Consider the following 21,817-nt stretch of genomic DNA (forward strand, 5'->3'; position numbering starts at 1 on the left):
GTTTAGCTTTTTTTTTTTTTTTTTTTTTTTTTTTTTAGGAGAATAAAGGTTATTAAGCTATTAAGCAGGAGACAGAATAACATAATGTAATTGTTTGGGGGGGGGGGGGAGAACAATTTTTTAAATATTGAGTTATTATTCAAGTTAAATTTTAAATAGCACCGATTTCCTTCGTAGAAAGTAAATTGCTGTTGGTTAGAAGAGTCCACTATCAACTCATATTTCTAGAAAGGCCTGGGCTCTGTTGAGCATTTCCTGTCTGCTCCAGCCCCACCTTCCTTTGCAGGTGCTACATAATTTCAGTGCCTACATAACATCCCATCAAATGAATACCCGGTAACTTTAGTGTATTGACAAATAGGTTGTTTCAAGTTGCAAGATGAATCTTATGCATCTTGGTGCAGGCGTGGCTGGGTGAAGAAACAAGTTAAGGCTTTAATACATGTTATTTTGTTCCCAGAAGGTTACATAGATGTAACCTGTCACCCACAGAGTGTAAAAACAACTGTTTCTCCATGCACTCACCAGGAACCAACAGACCCCTTTCTGTTTGCCTGTCAGGAGAGTGTACAAGGTGCCTCCTTACTTTAATGTGTGGTTCCCTAGCTAGGAGGAAGGTCATGCATGCATCCTTTGGCATCTTTATTAGTGTGCTAATTAGTTTTCCTATCTGATGCTTTGTTTTGGTTGTGCGGTTTTTGAAAACGTCTTCATGGTTTGTAAGAGCACTTTGTACATTAAGAAAACTTTGTTAACATGTGCTCCAATTTTCCTCTCAATTATCTGACTATGATATTTTCGATAAGCTAAATATTTTTTTTAATTTTTATTCGTTTATTTTTAAATTAGTTTCAGGTGTACAACACAGTGCACTAGCTATACTTTTTACCCCTCAAAGTGACAGCCCTCCTCCCCCAGATAAGCTTAATTTTTAAAATGTGACGTGATTGGTCTTGTCTCATGTCTCTCAGGAACAACAGGCTCATTGTGCTTGGCCCCGCCCACTTGGCTCTCCAACCGCTGCCCGCCTGCCAGTGCCGGCCCCAGGGCCCCGCCCACAGTCTGCAGGGCGGAGGCGACCCGCCCGGGGTCACGTGTCCGGGGCACCTGAGGGCCGGGACCAATCCGGGGCAGGGGCGGGGCTCCGCGCTCTGCCCCAGCTGCCGTGCCTCCCCGCGCTCCTGTTGCCACTCGGGGCCTCCCGCAGCCTCCGGCGCAATGGACCCGGCTCTGGCGGCGCAGAGGGGCGAAGCGGTGGCCCAGAAGATGCTCCAGTACCGGCGCGACGAGTCGGGCTGGAAGATTTGCCGGGAAGGCGTGAGTCGCTGGCTGGGCGGGAAGGGGTTCCCAAAGCCCACGGGCCCCCCTCTTCCTGTGCTGTGTGCTCTCTAAACCCCTGACACCAGATTGAGGAGATGGCAGTGGGGGCTGTTCCCTTAAAAAACACTGAGACATTGTGCCTACGACCCGGAGATGAGCACCCCGTCCCCTTCCTTGACGGACTTGCCCACTGTCACCTGGCTGGTAAATGCTGGTGGGGTTCTCACAGGTCTTCAGGGCAAGAGCCCCCTCTGCCACCCCAGGAAGGTGGCGTGGGGGTAGTTTCCTTTCTTGACATTTCTGATTTTTAACAAAGGGACCTAAATTGCCCAAGGAAATAAAACGGCTTTTAAGGTGGTCTGAAAAGCACCCAGAGCTCTTGGGGTCAGCCAGTTAACATGCTGTCTTTCTCCATCCCGTGGCCGCCGGGCCTCCTGGGAGAACTGCCGCTCGTGAGGCTCCGCGTTTTCTTCCACAGGACGGGGGACTGGGCCAGGTCGTCCCCCAGAGCCCTCTTGCTCTAAAACGCTGCCATTCTCCGTCTTTTGACAGAACGGCGTGTCTGTTTCCTGGAGGCCGTCTGTGGAGTTTCCAGGGAACCTGTAAGTGCCTTGCTCACAGCCTGCCAGGTGCCACACCCCACCCCACCCCACCCCACCCCACCCCAGCGTCCCTGAGGTTCCCGTCAGCCTGAGCTCCCTGGAATCAACCTCCGGAAAACCTCCTGTTTTTCACTAAGTCATTCGCAGCCTACTGTTTTCTTAGGAAAGCATGCCATTCATTTCTGCAGGCCCGAGGAGAGGGGGCAGGCGAACCGCAGCCCTTCTCTGTAAGGCGGTCCTGCCGAGCGACGACAGATGTGGCATCTAGTCCCTAGCTGTAATCTCAGGATCAGCACGTTGGATTGATGACGTCTTGGGGTCAAATGCCTCTTTGTGCCGCAGGTACCGAGGGGAAGGCATCGTGAATGGGGCCCCTGAGCACGTGTGGGACTTCGTCAAGCCGCTTCCGGGGAGCCTTCGAGAGAAGTGGGACGAGAATGTGGCCACTTTTGAGGTGCTCCAGAGCTTCACTGATGTAAGTGTTTCGAGGTGCATCGCCCCAGGTGATGACCTGCCCCTGTCCCCTGTGGAGGGGGCCCAGACACCTTTTGGCAAAGGGAGCACTCTGCAGACCCCTGGTGCCCAGCAAGCACAGGCAGGGAGCTGGCTCCGAGAGGGAGACACGCCCCAGACAGAGCTGAGAGGTGCAGGGCGAGCGTGAGCCCCGAGGGTGTGGACGCAGTGCCTGGATTTGACCCGTCCGCCCCAGCTTGAAATACTGTCCCTTGATGGGGCCATGATGACAGTTCTCTGAGAGAGTCCGGGCCAAAGAGCCAGGACTGTCTGCCAGCCTGGGCTGTGCCACGTGGCAGTGTCTCCATGGGTGAGCTGTGTGTCTTCAGGCCGGCGCCCCCCGGTAGAACATTCTGCCTCATGGAAATGTCCTGTATCGCGGTCCAGTCCAGTAGCCAGTGGCCGCATGTGACCAGAGAGCGCCTGAAAGGTGCCTGCTCTGAGGACAGGAATTGTTAACTTCGTTTGCTTTCTGTTACTTGTGGCATCCATTTCAGGAGTGACATGGACGCATAGCCACTGCCTGTAGACAGGCCTGTTCTGGGCTCCTCTGTGGGTTAGGAACCCACCTCATGTTGATTGAAGAACTTAAGCAACACAAAGGTCGGAGCCAAAACTACTAAGAGAGTTGTCTTGGGCAAATGTGTGCCAACCTGTCCTACGTGAATGGCGGCTCATGTCGATGTTGTGGAGCCGGCCCCTCTTGGGTGTGAAGCCCAAGCAAACTTTGCCAGCCAGTCAGTGGGACCAGGCGCTTTTAGCCTTGACCACAAATTCACATCTCAGGTCACCCCAGTTCGTTGTCATGTGAGTGCTTCCCGAAGGGTGGGGCTCATACCTGGGGCTCAGAAGATGAGATCAGGCCCTAACCAGTGCCAGCTGAAGGGGAGTCACAGGGAGGCCACCCCACGTCAGCTCTGCCGACCTCTCGGGTCACGTGAAGGGGACAGTGCCGGGTAGGTGCTGGTGTGCCTGACAGCTGTGTCACTCCTGGTCATCTCCATAACAGAGCAGACGGCTGTTCAGGCTCAGAGCCGGAATCTAACAATTTCTCGTCTATGTGTACGGTTTGCAATTGCCTGTGATTTATGCCAAGTGATGCTTTTTTTCCATTTGTAAAGGTTAAATAGCTCCCCTTTAAAATAAATTTATCTAAGTTTTACCAAGTGAGCACCCTTAGGTGAAAATATTAGGTAACAGGCTAGGCGCTACCAGAGGTGGCAAAAAATTCTACAGAGTGTACAGATAATTATACACAAATGATTGACGTCAGGACACATGGGTTAATGCCCTCTACAACATAATACACACATAATAACAGAAGGACCGTGTGTGGAATTTCCCTAAAGGTAAAAGGGTCTGCTTGTGGGGTTTTGTTTTTGTTTTTTTGGCATGTTTAGACTTTGTCTTGATAGAGTGAGAGTAAGATATGAGAGACTTGAAGGCCTAGGAGATCGGAGTGAGGACACCTGACCTGCCACAGTCATGACTAAAATGACCAACACTGTCATCCACGGAGTCCCTGTGCACTGCACGGGTCGACCTCACAGCACCTCCGCTGGACCCTGGGGGCGGGGATGGGCGCCCTGGCAGCGCCCCGGCCTTCACGCCAGCTCCTGTCCACTTTAAAAACACAGGGGCAGATCTTCCTTAGTCAGAAATGGTATTTCGTTTTCTGCCTGGAACTCAAACTTCCATGCTTTGTGGCCCACTGTACTAAACTTCATCCTAGTATGTCTGTTCTTGAAAATCAGCGTCCTGCACCATAGATACGCATGTTAATGGAAACTAAATTTAAAAAAGTCCTGTTTCCTGTAACTGGGAGGCTCAAAGCGTTAAACATCACCTGGGTGGAGATGTGGCTGTGCCCACATAGGAATGTTGGTGCCTCGGCAGGCGCTGTGCGTCACCAGAACAGCCACCCCGTCGGCCGCCATGAAGCTCATCTCCCCCAGAGACTTCGTGGACTTGGCGCTGGTCAGGAAGTACGAGGACGGGACCCTCAGCTCCAACGGTGAGTGGGGCCGCCCTGCTCCCCGCAGGCTCCCGGGGGGGACAGCGCAGCCCGGCCAGGTCGGGGGACGCCTGTCTGGCTTCACAGAACCTCGGGGCGCAGCGATGGCCCGAGCTCCCAGGGCACCTTCCTAAGAGGGCTGTGGGGCCGTCCGCGCCCTTCCCCGTGAGCAGCAGAGTTGCTGTCACTGCACACGTGTGGCCTCCCGGAAGCCACAGCCTCTCCTGCCCTGTGACTCGTCCCTGTGGGTGGGGATTTGAGAGGGTCACTCGGCCCTCCTTTCTCAAGCCTTAACCTCCGATGTGTTCTCTGGCGTTCCGGCCGGCGTGCGTGGGGAAGGGAAGCTGTGCATGCGCACACGGGTGCCATGTGGGTGCGTGTGTGTGTGAAGGAAGTGGGGCAGGGGAGCAGGGCCAAGGGGCAGGTCCCCTAGCTGCCCGCCCTGTGGGTGCCGGGAAGGCGCGTCACCATCTGAAGCTGCTGCTCAGGACTGTTTGCTCTGTCTTCCAGCTGCCCACGTGGACCACGCGCTGTGCCCCCCGAGGCCAGGGTACGTCCGAGGGTTTAACCACCCTTGTGGCTGCTTCTGTGAACCTGTGCCAGGGTAAGGACCGTCGCCCGGACTGCATGGCATGCTCAGAGTGACCTGTGGCTCCAGGGTGGACGGTATTCAGTGGGCACAGCAATTAGATGCCTGACAGCTCTGTAACGACGTCACAGAGGACTGTCCCGTGCTCTCCAGTGACGTAATACGCAGGAGCCCCAGACCCACGGGAAAGAATGTGGGAGACGCTGCTGTCATTGCTGTGGACATGGGGGCTCCCTCCAGCCCCAGTTGAGCTGGGCAGGAGCTGTGGCCCCACTTAGCAGATGAGAGGACGGCTCGGGCAGCTCTGGGGGCCTGAGCCCCGTCCAGTGGCCTGGAGCGGCGGGAGGCCCGAGGGCCCCACCCCAGGCCCCGCAGTGCTTGCTTCACTCACCGGCAGTGGGCGGGAGGGGCCCCTGGACTGAGCTCGGGGACAGCTCTGTCCCCATGTGGTCACAGCTCACAGGCAGGTTACCAGGAGCTTTCTGTGAGCTCACCTGAAAGTCAGTAGTTTGTGTAGGAAGCAGCCAGGTTGGCAGTGAAAGAGCCAGTACCAGTTCCCGGCGGCGGGATGAGCAGGTCCAGAGTCCCTCAGGTGTGGGGGCCGGGCTGTTCTCTATGCAGCACAGGCGGCAGCGCTGGTGTCCAGGACGTAATGCACTTGGTCCCGTGTGCAGTGCAGGATCCTGAGAGCAGACATCGGCTCCGTGCCCACCTTCTGTGCACAGGCCGGGCCGCTGCACTGCCCGTCTGAGGCAGCTGTCACCGTGGCCACTCAGTGACATGTCAGCCTCTTCTACTCGGTCTGTCCGGTGGGTACCGCCCACCAAGCCCAGGGCACAGCACAGTCACCGAGCGAAATTTCTCCCTCCCCCATTCACATTTCTGGGCCAAAGGACACTGCTGAGAGAGAGGAGGGCCCAGACGAGGCGCAGTGGCGGCTGGTGAGCTGGGCTTTGGGGCTGGAGGTAGTCTGCCCCCCTGGGGTGACGCGCCCTGCAGAGATAACAGGGCCCCTGTCAGAGCAGCACGGGCTGCCCTGTGTGTGCATCTGCTGGCCTTGTCACTCGCGGGGCACAGAGGGTTTTAAAGGGTCTCCACGCCCAAGCCCCTGAGCCACGTACGTCAGGACACATGTGAGGGGCCTGTGCGATGCCACCTGGGGTTCCGGCTGACACGCTGATGGTGGTGACAGCCCATTCAAGTACCGTGCCACACAAGCTCCACACAGCCCGTGCCTTTGTTGTCCTGGGAGGTGGTTAGTCCCGTTCTGCCCCCTCCCAGGCCTCTCACTGAATCCACGTCTGCCTGGTGGGCGTGATTGCCGTCATGTTGGCCACCCAGGGAGGTGAACAGAGTAGCTAAGCTGGTGACAGGGCACTGCCTCTCACTCTCCAGCCCAGGTCCCAGCCGTGTGCCGAGTTCTACGTCCCTTGGGACTCCTGGTGCCCTGACCAGAGTCCCTTCAAATAAGCCCAAGATACGCGTCACTCCTGCAACTCGGCAGTTCTCACATTTCCTTGTTGAACAGACTGTCTTTACCCCGGTGTTATGTTCTTGCCTCCTTTGTCGTAGATTAAGTGACCGTAGAGGCGTGGGTTTGTTCTGGGCTCTCTGTTCTGCTCCATTGATCTATGTGTCTGTTTTTATGCCAGTACCGTGCTGTTTTGATGACTAGCCCTGTAGGATAGTTTGATATCATGGAGTGTGATCCCTCCAGCTTTGTTCTTCTCTCTCAGGATTGCTGGGGCTATTTGCAGTCATTTGTGGTCCCATATAAATCTCAGGATAATTCTTTTTTTTAAGATTTTTTTATTGGGGAATTGGGAGAAGGGGAACAGACAAGTTGCTGTCGTTTTGTTCTTCAGTCTAGTTGTGGAGGACGTTGCTTCACTGGCCCAAGTTGGCACCATCATTGCGCTCTTCCCAGGCAAGGCAGATCAGTTGCCGCTTCTGGACGGCCGCTCATGGCGGCTGCTGGCTACACACGGTAGCCCATGGGAATCCACTGCAGCAGGGGTTGCAGTCTACGCCGATCGTCGGCGACTCACGGCAGCCCAGCTCCAGGTCGAGCTGTCGTTCAGCAACCTAGCTGTAGAGGGCAGTGTCACTGGCCCTCATATGTGGGATCCGAACCAGGGCCCTCTGGCGTCCCAAGCCAGCTCTTAACCAACACGCCACTCTGCCGGCCCATCAGGATAATTTGAGTTCTGTGAGGAATGCCATTGGTACTGGTAGGGACTGCATTGAATCTGTGGATTGCTTGCTTTGGGTAGTGTTAACATGGACATTTTAACCATGTTACTTCTTCAAATCCACCAGCACGGTGTAAGCTGCCATTTATTTGTATCTCCTGTTTCTTTCGTCAGTGGTTTATAGTTTCCCAAGCACAGGTCTATCACCTGTGGCTTCAATTTACTCCTAGAGATTTCCTTGTGAAGCAACTGTAAATGGGATCGTTTTCTTAATGTCTCTTTCTGTTAGTTCGTGTATTGCTGTGTAAAAAACATACTCTGAAATTATCATTCATGGCTTCAGAGGGCTTTTGTTCACGTGGGTTATATCCATCAATATTTATTGTGTTTGAAAATAAAACTGGGAAACTTATAAGATATTATTTAAATAACAAACTTATTACATATAAACATATTGTTTTGAAAAACTTTTCCAAACAAAAACAGTAATGCAGAGTGGCATAGTTTTTCATTTTTGCAATCTCTTTAAGTGGAGGCTGCGGGGAGCTGCTGTCTGCTCTGCCTTCGGTGTGTTGGAACATAGCCCACACCGTGTCCAAGTATGACAGTGGAGACGGCAGGTCGCGTCTCAGTGCTGCTATGAAAATTGTTTTGACTTTGCAGACCCCTTGAGGGGGTGTCAGGAACCCCAGGAATGGCCAGACTGCATGGAGAACCGCTGCCCTTATCCCCCTGGACTGGGCACACAGTGTGACTTCCACCTTCCTGGGTGGGAGTGGGGGCTGCTCCCTACCTGCCTCCAGTGTGGCTGTGGAAACCTGACATGTGACAAGAGCACGTGTATGCATCCTGAGGGAACCCCGGCAGGAAAATCGCTGGCCAGGCTGGCATTTGACCCCGGTCGTAACCTAGCTCTGCTGTCACTTCACAGGGAGCCCAACCAGACCAAGGTGGTCACCTTCTTCCAGACGGACCTGAGCGGCTACCTGCCGCAGGGCGTGGTGGACACCTTCTTCCCCCGCAGCATGGCCGGGTTCTACACCAACCTACGGAAGGCGGTGAGGTGAGGTGAGCTGTAGGCGTGTGTGTGCTCCTGCGGTCGCTGCTGCCTTTTGTGCGCACCTGTGCACACTGGGGGTGTCACCTGTACACTCTCGGCCTACTTCTAGCATTGAGCCTAGGAACCAGCAGCGGTGCCAGTGTTTTGTGTGTCAGAATGTATTCTCCAGCTCTGCCATCCCGCTGAGGGGGCCCGCAGGCCTGCCTGACTCTCGGGGACCCTGGCACCCACCCCCCGTGTCGCCAGGAATCCCAGGCCACAGGGAGAGACTTTAGGAGTGGTCAGGCCAGCTGACGCCCCGGGGGCAGGACTGAGCTGTCCCCTCCAAGCCCCGCCCACGTCATAGGTCCCTGAGAAAGTCAAACGGGGCTGTTTGGGGTGGGCCTTCACACAGAAAATCTGCAAAGCAAGACATGGATTTCATATCAAATTGTGACGTGTCCACTTTATTAACAGCACCACATATTAGCTCTCTGTACATAGTTGCAGTTTATCAACCACCCCGTGTGACATTCCCCTCACCCTGGGTGCAGCCCCCTTGCTCTCCCCGACCTGGGTGGGGGTTACCAGTGACCCTGAGAATTGGCATGCTGTGGCTAGACCTCAGCGTTGGCGCTCTGCCTAAGGGTTTCCGGCAGTCGGAGTCCCCGCGCAGAGCGGGCTTTTCCTCCTGATGAGAACCGTGACTGGCCCATCAGGCAACGCCTTGATGACATTCCAGGCCTCGAAGCGTGTGAGGCCCTGCACGGTGGTGCCGGCCAAATGTAAGATTTCATCCCCAGGCTGGACCGTCTCACTCTGCTCCGAGGCTGCCCCTGGGGTGAGGGAGAAGACGACAGAGTTCCACAGGTGACAGGGGAGCACGGAGAGCAACCTTCTACCCACCACGGGGAGAAAACAGCCCGCCGTGCAGCCTACCTTTGAAAATGCGGTTGATGGTGAGAGGCTTGTCCCCGTGCAAGGAGCCCTTCCCTCCTTCCAGACTGAAGCCCAGCCCAGCAGAGGTCTTCTCCAGTGTCACCGTGTGGACTGTGGCCTCTGCCACTGAGAGAAAAACAGGGCTTTTGTTAGGGATGCTCTCTTGGCGGCAGGCGCTGCCCACTGAACCTGGGATGTGTGAGCGCAGACACGCAGCACGCAAGGCAGGCCATGCGTCCTCGGGGCCACAGAGGACGGCTCTGCCCCGCTAGGAGGACTCACTGGACTCCACGGAGACGTCACTGGCCACAGAGGATGTGGCTGCTGAGTCTGGGGAGCTCCCGTTGGGCATGGCCTCCAGCGGCGGCGTCCTCGCAACGATCACAGCTTGCCGGGGGTCCCGAGCTTGGCGCAGGATGGCCAGCGCGTCGTTGTGGGTGGCCCCTTTGAGGGACTTGCCGTTGATGGAAAGGACCTCCATGCCCTTCTGAATAGTCCCCTCCTGGGAGGCCAGCCCACTGGGGAACACTCTGTGGACCTGAGGAAACAGCGCAGCCGTGTCAGACTGAGCGGATCGTCCAGCCTACAGGCCTCTTAGGCCAAAGCAAATGACACTAATCGTGTCCTCCACTTGGGCAGAGACCACTACCAGCAGTGGACAGAGTTGCTTTGGGGGTACAGAGACCTTTGTTCACTGAAGGGTCATGATGAGGGCTGACTGGGGGGGGGGTCACGAAAGTGACGGTTACTGTGTTTCTTGAAAAGGAGGGATCCTGGCAGCTCCCCAGGCGGATGCTGCCCCAACGGCCCGCCCAATGTGGCCTGGGGTCGTGCAGTCCTCGGACCCCTGACAAGTGGCCCCCATCGCTGGGCCACTCACCGTGATCACCTTGTTCTCCAGGTCCGCTCCACCCGCCAGGCTGAAGCCAAGGCCAGCACCCTCCTCCTTGTGCAAGATGGTGACATGGATGGTGTCTAGTTGCTACGGAAGGAAATACACACAGAAAAACATGTTTTCCTACAATAGCGCCAGCAACCTAACAAGAGTTTTAACATCAAGCTGATTCGGACTCAAACCCCAGCTTGTCTCGCTCCCAGGGACGTCACCTGTTCAAACCTGTGTCATCGTTAAGAGGACTGTACTTCCCGGAGAAGGAAAAGCGGCATGTGTGGCGCCACAGGTGTAGCCCCCCTCTCCGTCCCCCAGCCTCCCGGGAAGCGTGGGGGATAACGTAGCTCTGCCGTTTCCGTGCAGGGCGGAGGCAGAGCTGTGAGCGGGACCAGCCACTCCTCGCCCAGACCACACACACCCAGAGCCCCGGGCACACGGCACACCCCGGCCCAATGGTGGCACGCCCAGAGCCAGGCAGCCGCTCTGCACTGCCCGAGTCACAGGCATCTGGGGTGTCCAGCTCATGCAGCCAGGAGGCCACACAGTAAGCAGGACACGCGGAGGGGAAGTGTGAGCTGGAGCGCCTCTGCTCAGGGGCCAACTGCCACGAGGCGCAAGGCCGTTCCCTTAGAAAAGGAAGCCGGAGATCCAGTTTTGATTCCGCTGCCATAGCCTTTACAAAGCACCATGCTGACCAAATGAAACGCCCCAGCTGGAGGCAACCTCACGACACAGGATTCACCGGCTGCCCTACAGCCAGCTGGGATTTGGGCTCCCCGGGTCCCGGACGGGATGCGGGGTGAATGGCCCTCACTGGCCCTCCTCTACCCCAGCACTGACTCACACCTGCCAACATTTACCCAAGTGGCTGCTGACTCGCCCCGAGAGGCCCCTGTCAGGCTGGAAGCAAACGCTGCCCAGTCACACCCACTCTGCCTCTGTTACTTCACTTGCAGGAAGCCCTGGAAACAAAGGAGTCACGGGCTCGAGCGTCGTGTCCCAGGGAATACAGCTCTGATGCCTAACCGCCTCTCATCCCAGTGCAGATGGTCCCAGAGCCCATGCTCCTCTGAGCGCAGCCACCTCCTCACCACGCACCACTGGGCCTGTAGGAAGTGAGACTTGCAGAATGAAGTGTGCGTCCTGGGATCTGTCACCACTCAGGTGCAGGGGAAATCCAGGGCGAGAGCTGAGACCTACGCTGCTTCCTTACAAAGCACCGTGTCCCTGGAGACGCATGCAGGCCAGACGCCCACAGGATAGTAAACAGCCCAGACGGTAGAGAGAGAACCTAGGCTGTGAGGCCTCCAGCCTCACCTTTCTCTTTGATCAAATCCAAAAAAACAATAGTAAGCCAGTGGCTGAAAGTGCTTCATGAGCAAGAGCTTCCTTTCCACACGAGGTCTCACACAAGGTGACACAGTCAGGCCCACCCTGGGCTGGCGTCCACCCTGCCAGCTGCTTTCCCTCTGGCCTGGGGAGGCGGCCACACTGCGTAGCCCAGCTGTTGTCCCGGGAAGCTCCCATCACAGACACCCACCTTCAGTGTTGGTTCGTCCAGAACCTTCACTTCCTCGATGAGCTTCTCTAACTCCTCCGAGCTCAGCAGGGAGATGACCGACTGGCCGGACGGGGGCGCACCGTCATCGGCCTCCGTGGGCTCACCGAGACCCTCCGTGTATTCTCTCAGCTCCGAAAGGCTGTCACGGGGAGAAGCAGTACACAGCACGAGCCGTGACGTTAGTGAGAGTGACAGCTACTGCACAGTTTCTGCAGCGTGGATCCCGACACCCTCCCGGCAGCAACAAGGAACTCGGGCTCGCAGAGGGAGGGCACAGGACCTGTCGGGTCACGTGGCAAGAAGGGTCGAGATCAGGATTTGAAACCACAGACCACATGTCTGGCTGCAGAGTCCTAACAGCTCACCCACAGTACAGCTGGGGCTCTGGACAGATGGGCACCATGCCACAGGCAGGTCACAGCCCCTACACCTGGCAGGTCAGCAGCCGATGCCTTCACGCTGCCCCCGGCCTCCTCCCAGGAGTCGGCCGGCATCTGGCCGCCCTACGTGAGTGCCTGCAACTCGAAAGGGCGCCGCGCCAGCAGCTGGCCGGCCTTTGTGTTGAGCCATTGGGGTGTCTGCAGCTGTTTTACAACTTCCGTGCCTGCTGTGCAGGAGACTGGTTTCAGTGCGAGGGGCTTGCCCGTGGATGGACAGACTGTACTGGGAAGGGGACCCACAGCCCCAGATTCGGAGGGGAGCCTCGCAGCCCCAACAGGACAGCTGCCCAGCCCCAAGGAAATGTGAGGGGCACCTCTCGGGGTTGGGGTGCGTCTCCTAGGTGTGCCTGCCGGCACCTTCCTGCTCCCTCTCAGGCTGTCTGAGAGGCTGGGACCTGACGGGCCATGGGCCTCAGACATTTCTCAGCAGAACCACCACCACCAAGGAAACTGAGACAGTGGAGCAGCTGCCATTACAGAGGGAAGAGCAGAGGCCAGGACGCACCGCGAGGAGCCCTGTCGCCACCTCCAGAACAGAAGGGGCCTGCTTGTGGTCGGCAGCCGGGACATGCTACCTGCCAGCCCGGGGGGCCAGGCCGCGTGCACCGGGAGAGGCCGCGAGAGTTCCCAAGGGGTCCCCCTGGCTCAGCCTGCTCTTCTGGGGCGGCAGGGGGTGGGACACAGCAGCCTTGCATCAGGTTCCACATCCCCAACGGGCCCCCCCCCCCAGACCAGGGGCTGCGGAAGTGTGCCCTTAGCCAGGAAGGCAGAGCTGTCACATGCTCATGAGAGAGAGTAGGCGGAGTACCCTCTGTACCCCTGAGAGCCTCCCAAAGCTACGGAGGAGGAGAGGAGACGTGAGTGAAGAGGGAGAGGTGAGCAGAGACACGCACTTGACCGAGAACCCCCGGTCGGAGGCCGCCGCCCCAGCACAGCTGTGTGCAGCTGGGGCTTCGCTGGACACTGGAGACGCTCCTTCCTTGGGGCTGCAGGGGGCCTGGCCACAGGACAGGGAGGAGGGAAGGCACAGCAGCGACTTCATGACGGCCGAGGACACCCGGCTGCTGATGGAGTAGAGTTTGCAGGTCTTTTCATCCAGTGGCTGCACCTCGCGAGACAGGGTCCTGGTCAGCGGGAAGCTCCGTGCCCGCTGGCTGGGTGCCTTGACCACTGCGCCCGGGGACGGTGCAGTCTGCGCGGACAGCAGGCTCAGGAGAGGGTCCGGGCTGAGGGCTTTGGGGCTGGGCGTCCGCCCTGGGGGAGGGGTCGCCGACACACCCGGGTCGCTGGGCTCCATGGCCGTGTGGGAACCAGGGGCCGGCTGCTCAGCAGTGCGGGGAGCCCCTCGCCCCGAGACGCCGGGAACGTGTCCGCCCTCTTGCTTCCCAGGAGGCTTTGCTGCCTCCCCCGAGGAGCTGGGGGGCTGCGGGCTCGCTCTCTGGGCTCCTCTGTCGGGCGGCTGAGAGGAGCCGAAGGTCTCAAAAGAGCTGATTCTCTGTCTGATGGAGGTGGAGGTGCGCGGGGGCAGCCCCAGGCGCTCCCTGGGGGCGGGAGTGGGCTGCGGGCAGGAGGCTGCTGGCAGCGGCCTGGGGTCTGGGCCGCGATGCCTCAAACCTTTCAAGCTTTGGCGAAACCAGGCTGGCTTGGGGGCCACGGGAGGCCCCTTCTTCACAATGCTGCTGTCTGCTGACGTGTATGTTTTGGGATCGTCACCGGCGGCGTCCAGCTTTGAGGGGTTCCCATCGGGGTGGCCCTGCGTCCCTTCCTCTTCCCCAAGGCTGACGGGGGCCTGGAGTGGCACGTGTCCGTGGCTGTCACTCATGATGGGGCTGAACAGGCTTTTGATGCAGTCAGAGATTCTCACCCAGGGGTCTTCGGCTGTGCTGCCAAGGCCACAGTCCACCCGAGCCTGCCTCTTCAGCACGGGGTGCTTACCGGGGGACGCCTGAGTCACTGGGGAGGAGAGAGAAGGCCACAGGTTTGCCTGACGTCTGACGGCCTTCCTTCCCAAGTTCTCTCAAAGCTGAAGAATCCTAGAGGCGGGGGGGGTGACAGTGGCCGCCCAGGAGCCGGTACCTGGGGGAAAACTGGGGAGGCGGCCACACAGCGTGCCAGCATTTTGTGGTCTTGGGGTGGCACCTTCTAATTGAGGAACCATCTGTATGCCTTGGCACACAGCGGGGTGAGCCCGCCTGTCCGGTCATGGGCACGTCGCTCTGTCCCTCCCCGGCCCCCCGTCAGTGCAGGTCAAGCTCCTGTCCATTTCCCCTCGTGGCGCTGAGGCCACAGCTGACGTGTGGGCCTGACCAGATGCACCTTTCTCACCCTGCAGGTGGTGACAGGCGCCGTCGTGCTGTGCCGAGCGCCCTGGACACAGCTGCCTCGTGCGGAGGTGGGGCTGCCCCCGACCTCTTCCCGGGGGCTGTTCTCCTGGTGACTGTGGCCGGCCGGCGTTCCTCCCCGGCACCCCCACCGCCCTGCTGCCGCCAAGCCGCAGGGGCCCTGACTTGTCAGCCCCAGTTCCGCCATCGCGTGATGCGGATGGACCTCGCTGATCCTCATGTCATCCCTTCTCACTCGCCTTATTCGGAGGGTCCTTCCTTCAGGAAGGGGACAGTCCTACCTGAGCTGCTGCCTCTCCTCCCCGGCTCGGCCTCTGAGGGGGACGTCTGCAGGCCGACGGCAGGTCCTGGGTGGCAGGCAGCTGCATGGGACACTCTCCCTGCTGTGACTTCCTGCGGTGGCAGCGGTGGCAGCAGCTCTCTGGCTTCCTGTGGTGTAAACAGGAAGCGAGGCTGTGTCAGAACGGTAGCTGTCAGCTGTGAGAGGCGAGGGCGCCCTTGGCCACCCCTGTGAGGGTCCTTCCTGCGCCCCCCTCGCCACACCTCCTGCTCCCGTGGATGGACCAAGCGTAAGTTCTTTGGTGATACTGTTTTTTAACAATAATCAAAGGTGTTTCTTTTTTTTTTAATCAGGAAAAAATGCTATATTTTAACACAAGATCACCATTTGTGACAATGCATGCACCAAATCAGTCTTAAATAAAATCACAGTGAGAGAAGAGCCGACAGGTGATGCCTTGCAGGAGCCTGCAGGGATTTTCCCGGGAAGGCCGCACACACCTCGCTGTACGGTGTTCTAAGCAGAGGGTCGCAGAAAGAACACACCATGCGCGGTGTCCTCGCTAGAAACACACACGGTTGCGATATTTGAGGAGGGCAGCGGGTGGTTCCGGGTGCCTCGTGGTCTGACTCAGCCAAGCTCTCTATTCTTTAAATTCTAAATCTGTCTTTAGTTTTTTGCCTCACAAAGCCTTTTTCTGTAAAAAACACTGTTCTTAAATTGGAACACATATGTAGCCCTTTTCTTTCCATCCCAACCCCACAAGTGACACCCCGACCTAAACTTTGCACACGCGATATTGGCGCTTTCTGTGGTTGCTTTGTAGGGTTTTCTGAAGATGGTGGCACAGGCCGTGTTAGCGAGGGACACACGGCACCGCCCCGTTCTTTGAGTTTCAGGCTACTGCTAGGGGCACTCTAGGGACGAATGATGTTGCTGTGGAAATTGTTTGGGTTTCGGGCAGAGCCAAGTGAGGGGGATCCAATCCCAGTCTGGGCCTTAGCTGTCGTGTGGGTCAGGGTTTGTGGAGTTACTGTCGTGGTTTATTTTTGTTTTAGCTACAGCAGTGTAGGGCCTAGGGTAAAATGGAACTTCATTACTGAAAATCTTTTTGAACGTGCTTTTACGTTGTGTTTTATTAATTTGGGTTTATCTCATAACTGCGGTGGTTGGCACATCGACCCACACTTCTTGGTTAGTAGAACTTAGCCACACTGTGGCTCCTCGCTGAATTCCCAGCCCTACTGCGTCCCCGGTTCGGCAGGCGTCAGGAGCTCTGCTCCGTGTGTCTGACCCTGCGCCTGGCAGTCGCTGCAGGCTGGGGGCATGTGGAATCTCACTAAAAACTCAGAGGGTGGGGCCAACCCTGCGTGTTCACGGAGTGAGTGAGCTCATCGAGGTCTCGCAAGTGCCTCGCTTTCACTGTTAGGCTACAGGAACGGGCGAAGTCTAGGTTCTATTGAGATGACAGTGGGCACCAAGGAATATTATATGATTTGGGGAGATAGAGATTTGGGGGGATTTGTGGGCATCAGTGAACATAGTGGTTTCCAGACAATAAAGAAGCAACAGATGTTGAGGGCGTAGCTGTCTGGAAAGCCACTTTAGTAGCATCCTGGTATCAAGGGGGATTTTTTTATGTTGAATGGTTCTGTGATTAGCAGGTTGAGCAGAATTTTGTTAGTGAACTTGCTTGAGTGTGTGTGTGTGTACACACACACAACGAGCAGGAGCAAGGCTTTATGTATCTTAGTGCATTTCATGTTTGTTTGGCTTGCCAAGATGTTAATAATTCTGCAGGGACTAAGGTTTTATGGGGGTGGGTGGGCAGGAAGGGGGTTGCTAAGCTAGTCACCCACCAGCGGGCTGACGCACGCACACCGTACACGGAAACCTTCACTCTGTCCTGTAACCGTGGACTGAACTGTACTTGTGGTTATGGGATGCTGGTGACCAGCGCCCTAATGTCCCCTGAGGGCGCAGCTATGTCCCGAGTCATCAGTTACTGTATTCCTGCTGGTGACGCTGGTCTCCTGTGTGGAGTGGCACAGGCTGAGAGAGGCATGTGCAGATGTGGGGTGTGTGGGTGCAATCTTCAGGTCTACTCGGCAGCCAGGTGGAAACAGGGTAACCTCAGTCATGTTAGAGTCAGGAACATTCCACTCCACTCCTCCCAAGCCCTGTGTCCCCACAGCCTATCTTGGGGCAGGTGGCGTTTTGTGCCGCTGTACGTTCAACCCTAACCCTGACACCTGACTTGCCTCCTACTGCACGGGACTCGCGTCCTCTAAGTAAACACTGACGCCGGCTCTGCCCGACACAGTAAGGCCCAGAGCACCTGACTGACCCCCTACTGCCACGGTTTTCAGATATGTCACCACAGCCAATCTCAAAGGGCTGCCATTCCTCAGTTATGGGCAAGCTTCAGGGGTAATACGTTTGGGACGGAACTTCACTGCCTCCACAGGGCACCGTGAACTTGGCCGGCGTGGGTGTGGCTGTGACCCACCACAAGCTGCTCTGGCTGCAGGCACTCTTCACTCGTGAGACGTGCCCACCGCCCTGCGCTGCCCTCCTGCAGTGAGCGAGGGCCCCTCCCCGGGGTCCTGTGATGAACTGCTCCCGTCTGCAGGTTAATCCCTGCACAATGTGGGTACTAATGGGACTTGGTGGACCTCAACGTCACTGGTAGCGACACACGCTGCTCTGCTCGCCCCCTTCTGCCACAGAAGCCATGGCTCGGCTAATGGTGACTCTCCGTGTTGGCTGTGAAGTGCCGTTGGGGGCTGCGGGGCCTGAGGCAGCTATAGGCAGGTAGGGGTGTCAGGGGACACGAAGGACAGCAGGCGTGGGGCTCATCAGAGAGAAAATCCCTAGGGTAGAATTTCACCAGGCAGGCAGCTAAAACACCTGTCCTCGGACACAGTGACACTGAACTAAGATACTGAACGTACAACTAAATGGACGCATATGCCGTGCTCGCGGATAGGAAGAACGAACGTGCTTAAAATATGCACACTAGCCACGACCACCTAGAGATTCCATGCCATCCTTGTATGGAAATACCGATGACCACTGTCCAAGAACTACAACAAACAGTCCTAAGGTATGTGTGGGGCCCCAAAAAGTCACGGCAATCCTGAGAGAGAGGAACATAGTGGGTGTCATGCTCCCTCACCTCAAAGTACACGACAGGCCCAGAGTCATCCAAACAGGCCGGTCCTAGCACAAAACCAGACACACAGATCAGTGGAGCACAACACCAATCCCAGAAGGAACCCACACCTCCATGGTCACTTATCTGTGACAAACGAGGCAGCAACGTACGCTGAGCAAAGACAGGCTCTTCTGTACATGGTATTGGGCAAACTGGACAGATACATGCCAGAAACAAAAAAAGGTGAAACTAGAGCACTTTGTCTTCACTTTTCACAGCTCTAGGAAGCAGAAAATCAGCGAGGATATACACTCTGACAGAAAACATCCATCCCAACCGCTAAGCTCTGAATTCTCACACAGTGGGGTGCTTCCCAGGAACCCTGACAGCTAGTGACCTCAGCAGCCCCCACCCCCTTAACCAGGCTCTAATCTAATCTAATTAATTGGCTCGTCTTAAAGCAGAATGAACATTCACACGCCTGAGAGGGACAGAAATGAGTCAGAAAGCTTTTTACAAGACTCTTGTTTCTCTTCCGGTTAATATGGTGTCACCATCACACATGGCTTCCTGCAGACTCTCCCATTCTGCTGGTGGGTTTGCTGGTGGGTTTGCCTCACGAGTGCCTGATGGGCAGAGACTCCAGGTGTCCGTCAGCCAGGAGGGGGATGGGAAATAGGGCTGTGAACATGGCGTGACCACTGTTTCCTAAAGGCACAAAGTGACAGGGCCCCGCTTTTAGAAGTCATAACTCAGGTACGGAACTACAGCTCTGCTCATCCGAGGGTAGCCGCGATCCTCTAAAAGGAACACCCCGCCTGCTGCCCCCAGACAGGATGTAAGAATTCTGGCCAACGTCTAGGCTTCGATGCCGTTCCCTGTGGTCACCGACATACGTGAGCTTTGGGGATAAAGTCACATCCAGCCCACAAGCCCATCTCTCCCTAGATGAAGAGCTCCTGTGTCACGCAGCAGAGCCTGTACAAGTCTCTTTTCACTCTGTCAGGTTTTTCTAGGCTGTCCCGGCTCAGGCAGACGTCACACCTGTGTCGCAGGAGAACAGTGCGGGGGCAAACCCTGGCCTCTCCCTGATTTGGTCCCATCTTCCAGCTAAAAATGGTTTCTAGTTTTAAACTGTTGAGTAGCCAAAGCTTTAAAAGCAGCTAAAGGCTATTTTGTGACATCTGGAATTGAATCCCACCCACTTGAATGTAAGGAGACGAGACTCGTGCTTTGTACCTGCGTTCACGCCACCAGCACAGGTCAGTGGTTGCCACAGAAACCGTCGGGCCCATGAAGCCTGGAGTCGCGACTGTCTGGGCCACTGCAGGAAAGCTGGCCCATCCCTGGCTGGGAGCTTCAGTGAGCTGCACGTAGGGACAGAGCAGGACAGTCTGGAATCACAGTGGGACGGTAACCCTGAACTCTAAACCCCGCCTGTAATCCCACAGGAGTGCTGCCTGCTCGACCCTTGAGAAATGCAGGCTCTGCTCACGTGACATCATGATCTCAATAAATTCTCGTAAGACATTTCTGCCCGCAAGAATAAGCCGTCTACAGGTGGCTGAACATGTCAGTGGACTTCAGGGTGTCATCAAGGACAGGGCCTCCTAGTGGGCGGCCTGTCACCCTTGGTCTCCTGACACCCACAGGTCTGAAAAGTGTCCGTGACCACATGCCTTTTTTAAAGGAGGAAGACATTCCTAGAGTCCTGCACAGTTTTCCTCCGTGTGTCTTATTGGCCCATATGAGGCTATTTGCTCATTTCTAAACCAATCTCTGGCATGGAAAACGGAGTCGCCATCTGAGTTCGACTCTCCAGAGGCAGCCCTTTGGGCTTGGAAGGGACGGCGCCCTGCCTGACACGCACAGCCACCTTGATAACCACGAAATACCCGGGTTTGGAGGCAAGAAGGGGGGAGTGGCTGGCGACAGTATCTACTCTAAGCTCCTTAGGACTACAAGTGGTATAATGTCTGCTTTTAATGCAATAAAAAGTGCATTACGAAAGTTTAAATGTTAGAACCTTAACTTTTGGAATGTGATTTAAAATTTTTTCGTCAATAACACCTAGGTCAAAAAATAACCCAAACTGTCAAAGGTTACTGTATGCAGTTCTCAGTCTTTCCCTTTAGAATAGTAACTAGGAAAGTAAACCGGCCTGAGGTAGCCTAGACTTCGGAGTCAGGGAGCCGGGTGTGACTGGCCTTGGGTCCACATTTCCCCAGCGGCATGGCCCTGCACACAGCACTTATTCCCCGAGCCGCAGTTTCCTGAGGCACCGACGGCCCCACTGTCTGCGTCACAGGCCTAGGTAACAGGCTGTGTGCAGGGCGCATGGCAGAGACACGGACATTCAATAATAACGACTCGCGTACTAAACACGTACATGAATGAAACATACCCGGGAAAAGCATCAAGAAGATGTTAAACATCGAATTATAAACACGAGGAGAGGCACAGAACAGACCGAGTGAAGAATCCAAAAGCCCAGCCTCTAAAGTCGGAACTAGTCTGGCCCGCTGAGAACTACTCAATGAAATGATAAAACAAAAACAAAAACAACTGTGACTGTTAGAAGAAAATAGACAAAGTAGATCAAAATGTCGTTAGGAAACCCAGAGAAAATCAAACGAGCGACTCCTGGAACACACGGAATAGATGAGGAAGTCAGCTGTAGAGTGACTGTAGGAAGAGTGGCCTGTTTTCTGCAGACCAGCAACATCAGTTAGAAAAGAGGATGGAAATGCTAACACGGGGATGCCTGCTCGCTCTACCTCCCACAAAGATGAACAATATCTGTCAAACAGCAAAAGGTGAAGGAAAGCAAGCAACAGGCCACTCTGCGGATCGGAGTCAGGGCCTCCCTGAGCGACAGGAGCCGGGTGGGGTGGCAGCCACAGGAGACAGAGGCGCTGCGATGCGTCCGGGGAGGGAGCAGCCGCTGCAGAAGGGGAAGGGCACGCAGGCACGGTCTGTGCTCAGAGGTGACGGACGGAAGCACAAGGGCGTCCTGGACCAGCGACAGGATGACCAGCATCAGAGCGTGTAGGTGATGCAATCTCCCAAGCACGCAGCTCGGAGCAGCCGACAGACGAGTCCGCCCTGGACCTGGTGGCGACCAGCATTGGGGGAAAGGCCGTGCCATGAGGCAACAGCATGGGGGGGTCTCAAACATAGACACGGTGCCAACTCACTACCAAGGCCCCGTACGCATCACGTGATAAAGCACGCGCCTGGTCCCTGTGCCGGCTTGCCCCCAGAACGGCAATGGCTGTTACTCGTCGGGCCCAAGGTCAGGAGCGTTTGCCAACAACATGACCCAGGGTGGGGCTGGCTGCCACAAAGAACCACCATGAGAGGCTGGGGCTTTGGGCTGCCGTGACCTGGGGCGGGGGGAGGAGGAGGATAGAGAGGGACTGGCTCCGGCCTGCGGAACGAAGCCCAGGAACCACCTGGGACACAGAAGGTCGGTAGAGGTGCCCGATGGGGAGCGCGTCTGTGTGTGCTGGAGGGTGACACATCCCGATGCCACAGGGAGGGGACGTGGGGGCTGGGCCGTCAGAACAATCCCCGGCCTCGCCCCCCGTGTCTCTTCATCTAGCGGGACCCGCACCCCTTATGATCAGACTGTGGGCACACGTATAGCACTTACCTGAGTTCTGTGAGTTGTAGTGAATTAGCAAACCTGGGGGGATGGTGGGAACCCCTACATTTGTAGCCAGAAGTGCTGCTGGCCTGGGACCCCTAACTGGCAGGTGACACCTGACGTCAAGGCAGTCTTAGGGGGCAATGTGCCCACCCTCTAACCTGTGTAACCTGATGCCAAGTCCAGGCAGCTGGCTGGCATCAGAACTGTACTGCAGAAAAGCACCACAAAAGAGGGGCAGTGAATTACAGGATTCAGACAAGTAATTCACTCCAAATCTACTAGTGC

At 56.4% G+C, this 21,817-nt stretch overlaps 2 protein-coding genes across 5 annotated transcripts in view; one reads left to right on the plus strand and one right to left on the minus strand.

Moving 5' to 3' along the window:
• Nucleotides 1-14,683, plus strand: part of LOC109381443 (transmembrane channel-like protein 3) — a 33,566-nt gene extending 18,883 nt beyond the window's left edge. The window contains exons 13-19 of one of the 2 annotated variants that reach the window (XM_019640101.1): nucleotides 972-1,317; nucleotides 1,873-1,922; nucleotides 2,265-2,397; nucleotides 4,332-4,449; nucleotides 4,960-5,053; nucleotides 8,162-8,298; nucleotides 14,434-14,683. In XM_019640101.1, coding sequence (XP_019495646.1) covers nucleotides 972-1,317; nucleotides 1,873-1,922; nucleotides 2,265-2,397; nucleotides 4,332-4,449; nucleotides 4,960-5,053; nucleotides 8,162-8,297 — 877 coding nt within the window. In that variant the 3' untranslated portion in view covers nucleotide 8,298; nucleotides 14,434-14,683. The remainder of the gene's footprint in view (nucleotides 1-971; nucleotides 1,318-1,872; nucleotides 1,923-2,264; nucleotides 2,398-4,331; nucleotides 4,450-4,959; nucleotides 5,054-8,161; nucleotides 8,299-14,433) is intronic. The other variant, XM_019640103.1, reaches the window with a different exon arrangement.
• Nucleotides 8,705-21,817, minus strand: part of IL16 (interleukin 16) — an 86,564-nt gene continuing 73,451 nt past the window's right edge. For all 3 annotated transcript variants that reach the window (XM_019640098.1, XM_019640099.1, XM_019640100.1), the window contains 7 exons: nucleotides 14,725-14,872; nucleotides 12,995-14,054; nucleotides 11,641-11,800; nucleotides 10,089-10,190; nucleotides 9,491-9,746; nucleotides 9,209-9,334; nucleotides 8,705-9,105 (listed from right to left, as the gene is read on the minus strand). In XM_019640098.1, coding sequence (XP_019495643.1) covers nucleotides 8,912-9,105; nucleotides 9,209-9,334; nucleotides 9,491-9,746; nucleotides 10,089-10,190; nucleotides 11,641-11,800; nucleotides 12,995-14,054; nucleotides 14,725-14,872 — 2,046 coding nt within the window. In that variant the 3' untranslated portion in view covers nucleotides 8,705-8,911. The remainder of the gene's footprint in view (nucleotides 9,106-9,208; nucleotides 9,335-9,490; nucleotides 9,747-10,088; nucleotides 10,191-11,640; nucleotides 11,801-12,994; nucleotides 14,055-14,724; nucleotides 14,873-21,817) is intronic.

Source organism: Hipposideros armiger, unplaced genomic scaffold, assembly GCF_001890085.2.
Source record: "Hipposideros armiger isolate ML-2016 unplaced genomic scaffold, ASM189008v1 scaffold_48, whole genome shotgun sequence".
Classification (NCBI taxonomy): Eukaryota; Metazoa; Chordata; class Mammalia; order Chiroptera; family Hipposideridae; genus Hipposideros; species Hipposideros armiger.